This window comes from Calonectris borealis, chromosome W (assembly GCF_964195595.1).
Source record: "Calonectris borealis chromosome W, bCalBor7.hap1.2, whole genome shotgun sequence".
In the NCBI taxonomy this organism is placed as follows: Eukaryota; Metazoa; Chordata; class Aves; order Procellariiformes; family Procellariidae; genus Calonectris; species Calonectris borealis.
This window is the reverse complement of record NC_134351.1, coordinates 46,295,330-46,305,301: the sequence shown is the minus strand read 5'-3', so window position 1 is coordinate 46,305,301 and position 9,972 is coordinate 46,295,330. Positions and strand designations below refer to the sequence as shown.

Sequence of the window (9,972 nt, the reverse complement as noted above, 5' to 3'; positions counted from 1 at the left end):
GCTGATTCGTCGACTGGAGAGCCAAGGAGTGATCAGCAAGACTCGCTCACCCTTTAACAGTCCCATATGGCCAGTGCGAAAGTCCAATGGAGAGTGGAGATTAACAGTGGACTATCGTGGCCTGAACGAAGTCATGCCGCCACTGAGTGCTGCTGTGCCGGACATGCTGGAACTTCAATACGAACTGGAGTCAAAGGCAGCCAAGTGGTACGCCACAATTGACATTGCTAATGCCTTCTTCTCCATCCCTTTGGCGGCAGAGTGCAGGCCACAGTTTGCTTTCACTTGGAGGGGCGTCCAGTACACCTGGAACCGACTGCCCCAGGGGTGGAAACACAGCCCTACCATTTGCCATGGACTGATCCACACCGCACTGGAACAGAGTGAGGCTCCAGAACATCTGCGATACATTGATGACATCATTGTATGGGGCAACACAGCAGAAGAAGTTTTTGAGAAAGGGGAGAGAATAGTCCAAATCCTTCTGAAGGCCGGCTTTGCCATAAAACAAAGTAAGGTCAAGGAACCAGCACAGGAGATCCAGTTGTTAGGAATAAAATGGCAAGATGGACATCGTCAGATCCCAATGGATGTGATCAACAAAATAACAGCCATGTCCCCACCAACTAGCAAAAAGGAAACACAAGCTTTCTTAGGCATTGTGGGCTTTTGGAGAATGTATATTCCAAATTACAGTCAAATCGTAAGCCCTCTCTATCACGTGACCAGGAAGAAGAACGACTTCAAATGGGGCCCTGAGCAATGACAAGCCTTTGAACAAGTTAAAAGGAAGATACTTCAGGCAGTAGCCCTTGGGCCAGTCCGGGCAGGACAAGATGTAAAGAATGTGCTCTACACCGCAGCCAGGGAGAATGGCCCTACCTGGAGCCTCTGGCAGAAAGCACCAGGGGAGACTCGAGGTCCACCCCTACGATGCTGGAGTCGGGGATACAGAGGATCCGAGGCCCGCTACACTCCAACTGAGAAGGAGATATTGGCAGCATATGAAGGGATTCGAGCTGCTTCCGAAGTGGTTGGTACTGAAGCACAGCTCCTCCTGGCACCCCGACTGCCAGTGCTGGGCTGGATGTTCAAAGGGAGGGTCCCCTCTACACATCACGCAACCGATGCTACGTGGAGTAAGTGGGTCGCACTGATCACAGAACGGGCCTGAACAGGAAACCCCAGTCGCCCAGGAATCTTGGAGGTGATCACGAACTGGCCAGAAGTCAAAGATTTTGGAATATCCCCAGCGGAGGAGGTGACACGTGCTGAAGAGGCCCCACTGTATAATAAACTGCCAGAAAACGAGAAGCAATATGCCCTGTTCACTGATGGGTCCTGTCGTCTTGTGGGAAAGCATCGGAGATGGAAAGCTGCTGTATGGAGTCCTATACGACAAGTCGCAGAAACTGCTGAAGGAGAAGGTGAGTCGAGCCAGTTTGCAGAGGTGAAAGCCATCCAGCTGGCCTTGGATGTTGCTGAATGAGAAAAATGGCCACTACTTTATCTCTATACTGACTCATGGATGGTGGGAAATGCCCTGTGGGGGTGGTTGCAGCAGTGGAAGCAGAACAACTGGCAGCACAGAGGTAAACCCATCTGGGCTGCCGCGTTGTGACAAGATATTGCTGCCCGGGTAGAGAACTTGGTTGTAAAAGTACGTCACGTAGATGCTCACGTACCCAAGAGTCGGGCCACTGAAGAACACCACAACAACCAGCAGATGGACCAGGCTACAAAGATTGAAGTAGCTCAGGTGGATCTGGACTGGTAACATAAGGGTGAATTATTTATAGCCTGGTGGGCCCATGACACCTCAGGCCACCAAGGAAGAGATGCAACATATAGATGGGCTCGTGATCGAGGGGTGGACTTGACCATGGACGCTATTGCACAAGTTATCCACGAATGTGAAAAATGCGCTGCAATCAAGCAAGCCAAGCGAGTAAGGCCTCTCTGGTATGGATGACGATGGTTGAAATACAAATATGGGGAGACTTGGCAGATTGATTATATCACAGTCCCAGAAACCCGACAAGGCAAGCGCTATGTGCTCACCATGGTGGAAGTAACCATAGGATGGCTGGAAACATACCCTGTGCCCCATGCCACCACCAGGAACACCATCCTGGGCCTTGAAAAGCAAGTCCTATGGCGACATGGCACCCCAGAAAGAATTTAGTCAGACAACGGGACTCATTTCTGAAACACCCTCATAGACACCTGGGCCAAAGATCATGGCATTGAGTGGGTCTATCACATCCCCTACCATGCACCAGCCTCTGGGAAAATCGAACGATACAATGGACTGCTAAAGACAACACTGAGGGCAATGGGTGGTGGGACATTCAAGCATTGGGACACACATTTAGCAAAAGCCACCTGGTTAGTCAACACCAGGGGATCTGTCACTCGAGCTGGCCCTGCCCAATCCAAACCCTTACGTACTGTGGAGGGGGATAAAGTCCCTGTCGTGCATATGAGAAATATGCTGGGGAAGACAGTCTGGGTTACTCCTGCCTCTGGCAAGGGAAAACCCATCCGTGGGATTGCTTTTGCTCAAGGACCTGGGTGCACTTGGTGGGTGATGGGAAAGGATGGGGAAGTCCAGTGTGTACCCCAAAGGGATTTGATTTTGGGTGAAAATAGCCAATGAACTGAATTGTATGATGCTAATTACTATATAATACTGTATGTCATCACTTCTATGGTTACTATATGCCATATTAACAGTATTACAGTAAGAATCACCCAGATTAATGAAGAATGAACTCTGATGAAACCGAGAAAAGTGCAACGATGATAGAACCGGATGAGCGCAGAGATAATGGAACCAGAACTGGCCTCAGCATGCAACAGTCCAACACCACACACCATCTCTCCTGCCCTGAAAGACTGTTATGACAGATGGAACCCTAAGTCATGGACTAAATGAACTCAACAGACATTTTAGAGGGATGGCCCATGGATTAAGGGAATGATATCTGTGTATGTGTATATATATAAAAGGCAGGAAAAGTGGTGATGACTAATTGGAATGTATTGGCATGATGTAGATGGTATAGAATAAGGGTGGATACTGTCCTGGTTCCGGCTGGGACAGAGTTAACTTTCTTCCCAGTAGCTTGGGGGGTGTGCTGTGTTTTGGGTTTGGTATGAGAGTAGTGTTGATGGCCCATTGATGCTTTGGTTGTTGCTGGGTGGTGCTTGCACCAGGGAGACTTTTGGTTTCTCTTTTCAGCCTCCCATGCCCTGCCATGTGCAGGGGAACCTGTGGCGGTGGGGAGCACGGCCGGGGTGGTGGACCCAGCTGGCCAATGGGGTATTCTATACCATGTGACATCATGCTCAGTATAAAAACCAGGGGTGTGGGGGGGCTCGTTCCCCATTTGTCGCACGCGGTCGGCGGTCGGTGAGCAGTTGCATTGTGGATTGCCTGCTTTGTATATTCTGCTATTGTTGTTGTTCTCATTGTTACTATTGCTGTTCTACTTTGTTTTATTTCAATTATTAAACTGTTTTTATCTGAACCTGTGGGTTTTCCTACTTGTGCCCTCCCGATTCTCTCCCCCATCCCACCGGAGGTTGGGGGGTGAGCGAGCTGCTGCATGGGGTTTATTTGCTGGCTGGCATTAAACTACAACACTCTGTATGGTTCACTTGGCAGCCCTTCGGACGTAAACCGTTTTTATCACTGGCCTGCAGATGAACAAGCCAGTTCAGACTCTGCACAACAGTATCACTGATAATATTTAAAACTGAATGGTTCATAAGGGCAGCACTCGGAAGCTGTGAACTGTGCAGAGAGCATAAAAGACTGTAAATAAATCAAATATACATTTTACAAGTAAGCCAAAGAAATTATGGAGTGTACAATCACCATGACAGTTTGTTACCAATATTATTAGACTCTGATAGTTTAGAAACATTTCTGTAAATGTAAGAAACAAGGTTTGGATTGTCTGAAAGCACATTGTTTTGCTGTGCTTTGCCTATGGAAACAGCTGGATAAAGACAATAAGATAGAACTGTCCAAGTAGAGTAAGACTCTTTCAGGATAGCTATACAAAACAAGAGAGTCATGTGCAGCCTTTCTTCCAGGTAGACTGTGAATAGCAGTAATTAGCTCATAATAAGGACTCAGTCTGGTAAAGATCTTTTTGAAATATTTGCCATAATATGAAAAAACCTTTTGCATGCTCTCTCATTCCTTCGTAAATCAGCAGTTCCATCTACAAATAATACATGGGCAGTCAACTTTAATACAAGTACTTATATGTTCCCCTCATCTAGCATTTTGTTGACACCATCACAAAGTTTCTGCAAATGGAGTTTATAAGGTCCAAAGGGATTATACAAGGCAGCCAAAAATTCACAATTAGAGAAGTGATCAAACACTTTGTTGACACGTCCATGTGATTTTGCAGTTAGGTGATGCTGAATGATTTGATGAAGTAGCTCTCTACAATCATTTAACAGTTTGGACAAAAAATTCCTGTCAAAGGTATAATCTACCTGATGGAAACTGACCATGGTCTTAGCCAGCTGATCAACTTTCTTCTTGAATTTCTCCATCAATGCTATTTCATCCTGATTAAATTGGTTGTTCCTGTACAGAATTGCTAATTTGAGGACTCTTTTAATTAGATTTTTAATGATCTTCTGTGCTTCCTTTTTATTTTGTGTGTATTCCTTTGTCACTCTGTAGAGCTCATCTAAAACATCACTGCTTGTGTCATTTATCAAAGTAGTTGCTATTGATTTGGATACCATTTTTCCAAGGATCTTCTTCTGGGCCTGAATGGCCAAACTCTTGGAATTGAAGACATCTGTGGCCACTAGGGAAAAAAAAGTATGTAGTCAGTACTTCATCACTGACATACTATGGACAGTAAGTTGAGGAATATTTCCATATCTGTACATTCATCTTACTCTTAGTAATTTCCACAAAAATAATGTAAACTTACTGTATATAGCTGCAGAAAAATCCGTCTTTTCAATCCCTAAAACTTTGTTGTCTTTAGATTTACATTATTTTAGCCTGTTTTAACTTTGGGAGAACAAAAAATGAAATAAAACTTGCTCAAAAATGGATTAAAATAAATATCTGTATATGTACAGATTGTCGATTTCATTTGAGGCAATAAATCTGCCCTAAATGATCAGATGACTCATAAGTCTGATCTGATTTTCATATTCATAATGAAATCTGAAACCAGCTGACTTGGCAAAATCCTTTTAATATTTTCCATGGCGATAGCTAAGAACTGGAAACTAAGGGAACCAAGCAACCATGACTGGCCCAATGTCATGACAGCTACCAGTGCTACTCAACTGGATATAATAATTCAGTGAATCAACTGTTGTAAATCTTTTTCCATCTAAACATTTTATAGAATCAGTGAATTCAGATCTCATATATATATATATATATATATATAAAAATCCTTTGGCAGCACACAATATTGAGATTCTCTGGATGCAATCTGAAAATGCTAGTTTCCACAAGGAAAGCAAGTATATATTAACCCTTCCATGTCCTATACTTAATGCAGAAGTAGCCAAAAATGAATAGTCTAGGAATTGCCATTACACTTGTTAGCATCATCTCACTAATTCATTCTTCTGTGATCAATAAAGTAGATCCTAGACCAATTCTTGCCTCCAAAACTATGCTTGTTGGTACCAACATACCCAATGACTGGTTCCAGTCTTTGTAAGGTGTACTTCAAATGCTAAAAAAAGCGCCAAACATTCTTTCAGAAACTTGTTCTGTGAAATGTTACTGCTCATGTTCTATTATTGGTGACAATTATTTACAGCACATCCTCTTAATCTCCAGTAAATCACACTCAAACTCATATTTCCAGATTGAATGATCTGGGACATGTCTGCCTTTAAGCTGCCAGCTTCTCAGAGTTTCAGACAGGCTGAATGCTTCATCTGTTTACATTTATTTCACATATGGAAGGTTTTCTATGCAAACATGGGGTTAGAAACATTTTTTTTCTTTTAATGAAAACATAAACTCCATAGATGCCAAACAGTAAGTCCCTGAATTTGGAAAAAGTTTCCTATTAGCTATTTGTATTTGGGCAATTGGGTTTGTTAAGACCCAGGGTGCCTCTGACTTTCCAGCAAATAAAGAGAAAATTGTCCTGAAGGATGAGTGAGGCATGAATCTATATTTTTCCTTCAACAATACCTTTGAGAAACTTATTAACAAGCTCTTTTTTGTGATCTGGGAAACTTTCAAGAAGGTTTGTGTTTTAAGTCTATACCTATATTTTGTTTTGAAGCATTAATCATTTGAGCATATCTTTTAAAATAGGATATATTTTAAAAACTTTACTGCATGAGGACACCCAAAAACCAAAGAACCCATTGTTAACTATTTTGGGAAAAGCACTCAAGATCACAAGACAGACATGTTTCTAAACCACATAGATCTGGGAAGAAGTTAAAGATGCTAAGTAGGCAGTCTGAACTGAAAATATTTGATTCAATATTTATGTTTTTAAATATAAAACTGTATCTGTTATTATTCAAATAAAACTAATCAAATATTTCAAAGGGTGGTCAAAAACTAGAACTCAGTAGCCAATGTTTTACAAAAATCTACAGATAAACTTTGGCTTTTTTTCCCCAAAGCAGGAATATCAACTGTTCTTTCATAACTTTTATTTCTTAAAGCCTTCCAATTTGCTAATCTCTCATGATATCTTCTTTCTGACATTCCACAAAGATATACAGATATTTGTACTGAGCAGTCACTGTTTCAAAATATCTCCCATAAATTTGCAGAGAAAAAACCACACAATACAATTAGACATTTTTTAAAATGTTCTTTCCTAGAATGCTCTAGATATACTCTTATAAAATTCTAACTATATCACAAAGAATGCTCCATTATAATTGAACAGAAATCAGTACAACCTGCCTCTAACAAGTCACACAAACACTCAAATCTGGTTCTATTTCCACATAACACCCACAAAATATCAATTTTAAGCAATCCAAAACTTGACAGTTTTCCAAATCCAAAATTTGACAGTTTTTCAACACCAAAATAAGTTACAATACATAATTTAATATTTGACAAAGTGGAGCTCAACATGTAATTTTCATTGCTAAGCAAAATAGGAGTTGCTCACTTACAAGAAGTGTCAAACCCTTAATGGCAGTTCTAAAAATTGTTCAAGGTTTGGGACTATGCAGCATGGCCTATTTTCTATCTACTTAGCAATACAGCACTAGTCAGCTTCATTCCGTATTATTATATGTGTTCTAATTATGAAATACATAAAATTCATACCTCAGTTTTTCAGTCAATCAAAAAAATATTTGCAAATTATTTGTATTTTATAAGCAGGTTTTTTTCTCATTACCGATGACAAAAGAGTTAAAATATATTTTACAGCCAGTTGCTTAAATAAAACTGAGTTTAAGCACTGAGCTTATAGAACTCCTTCAGACAGAATATACGAATTTCCTTTAAAAAAAGTGAAATTATTACTTACTTGTTCATCAAATGGAATTGCAATTATTAATGCTGATAGCAGAAACACGTTTCACATACAGAGGCAAAATATCCTAGGTGTAGAATGGCTTGTGGCTTGTTTATTCAGCTAAATCTAGCACATACTTTATCATTCACTTTGAAATATTGTCAGAATGTATCACAGAGTTAACATGTTTTTTTCCCTCTCTCCATAACAGCAATCTTTCTCAGCTACCTTTCTGTTCTGTCTTAAGTGCTTCATTTTACTTTGGCATCTCAAAATACAAAAATATGTTGCAGTGGTTTCACTTCCTTGAAAAGAGAGCTTAAAGGAAATTGCGTTGCTGAACAAGCAGTCTAACACTAATAGCCGTTATTGCTAATGGACAACTGAAGCAATTAACAGAAACTGAGGGAGAAAAAAGGTTCTGTAACTCAAAAGGGCAGGGAACTTGTTAATAAGAGATTAAAATATTAACCCAATATCCAATAGACAAAAATAGGAGACTCACCTATATTTGAAATGTCTGATTAATAGATCATAAAATAACAGCTGCTAGAAGCCTCAGGCTTCACTAATCTCCAGTTCTAAACATGAGAACAGTCATGCATACATTTTAAAAGTTCTGACTAAAATTTCAAACACAAGCACCTAAAAATAAGCATGTAAATCCATATTTAAACAACTACTTAAAGCAGTTTGATTTTCATAGGTGTTGATCATATGTAATCACCATTTAGAAGTGGTTACAGTAGGTGATCAGTATGTATAAATCTCTGAGTACACTTATTTTATTGACAGTTTCCATCCTTGCACTTCAGACTGAAATAATACTATTTCTCTTGTGGCCTGTGGTAGCCTCAGAATTTGGGCAGGTAATCCCACTAATTTCAAACATCTCATGGATAGTTTTTCTCATGATTCCGCTTTATGTATTTCCTCTTCTATGTATTTCCTATGCAGTTTTACACTTCGCTTTTTAAAGGTATATTACTATAAAATACTCCTTTGAAATCAATAGGATGTAATTTCCTGTACAATCTACACAATTAAACATTTCTGGTAGCCTACGATGTTCAGTGGAGCTGTCTCTCTGCTCTAGAGAGCAGTCTCAGGAGAAAGGCTGTCAGGGAGGAATCCTGTCTCCATCACTCAGAAATTCACGGGATCTTAGGGATAACAGGGACATCTGAAAAGTCTTCTCATTTATTTACAATTTAGAGGAGCTAGAGGCTGACTTCTGTGAAAGCTGGGAGCTTATTAATTATGATACTTGCTAATTTTTGCAAAGAACAGTATGAGTTTAATATTAGTTAAACATTTTGTGCATTGAAGTAAATAAATATTGGACATACACCTTTCTCAATACATTTTCTCCAAAATATTTTACCTTAGAAATGTTTTCCTTAAATCTTTAGCTGTGCTGAAAGTGTGAACTTTCAGTTAAAATTGAGAATTCTGGATTAATAAGTTCTCAGAAGGACACGACATAAAAGTACAAGGCTTTTACTTATGGCTGTGATGCTCATTTTTCCCTGGCATGGAAGCCAGTACACCTTCCTACATACTGTGGCAAATGCCTATTACCAAATATCCTCTTTTTCAACTCTATTTAAACTAAAACTCAACATACTGAAAAAAGTTGAATCAAATTATTTCAGTGCTTCAAACCAAGGCAAAACGGTTTTTTTTTCCACAAGGTAACAATGGTACAATCAATAGTACTTACTTACAATCTAGTGTAGTGCATTCAATCAAATGCAAATTGATGACAACTACTTAGTCATTGAGTATTTTTAGGCTTGTAATAAAGATGGTCCTGAACAAAGGCATCCAATAAAAACTTCCAGTGAACTAGGTTAAATTCCATGGACAAGTCAAGAGTTGAACTTTTTGACACAGGTTGCATTTCTAGTGTATATACGCGTGATACGCTTATATAACAGTTTTGGCTGAAGAGGAAAGTTGTCTGTGAAGCTATTAATAACAATATTGCAATTTTAACATAGAATGCAAGATTCAAAAATCAAAGGGTTTTTTGGGTAAGGCTCAAAGAATACATATACAGAATTAGGAGCAAAGAGACAGTCCAATTGAGTACATCATACACAGTTTAAAAGACTGTGTCACATAGTTTTGAGAAATGTGACGATTGATTTCCTGTCTGGCTTCCTGTGTGGACAAGTGTGTTTGCCTCTGTATAAACTGTAGGTTAGAGCTCGTTGTGGTTTAATCTGGCAGGCAGCCAAATACCACGCAGCCGCTCGCTCACTCTCCCCCCTCCCCCAGTGGGACGGGGAGAGAATCGGAAGGGCAAGAGTGAGAAAAACTCATGGGTTGAGATAAAGACAGTTTAATAGAACAGAAAAGGGAAAATAATAATGATAATGATAGAATATACAAAATGAGTGATGCACAATGCAATTGCTCACCACCCGCGCTGACCGATAACCAAGTAGCGATCGGT

General features: G+C 40.0%; 1 protein-coding gene across 1 annotated transcript; it reads right to left on the bottom strand.

The window, feature by feature from the left end:
* Positions 1 to 4,275: 4,275 nt before the first annotated feature.
* Positions 4,276 to 4,839, bottom strand: LOC142074813 (tumor necrosis factor alpha-induced protein 8-like). The gene has a single exon (XM_075135690.1). The coding sequence runs from the start codon at positions 4,774 to 4,776 to the stop codon at positions 4,276 to 4,278; it is 501 nt and encodes a 166-aa protein (XP_074991791.1). The 5' UTR covers positions 4,777 to 4,839.
* Positions 4,840 to 9,972: the final 5,133 nt, after the last annotated feature.

Bases quoted from the DNA above. Each gene is read 5' to 3' on its own strand.
- LOC142074813 (XM_075135690.1), bottom strand. From the start codon at position 4,776: ATGGTATCCAAATCAATAGCAACTACTTTGATAAATGACACAAGCAGT.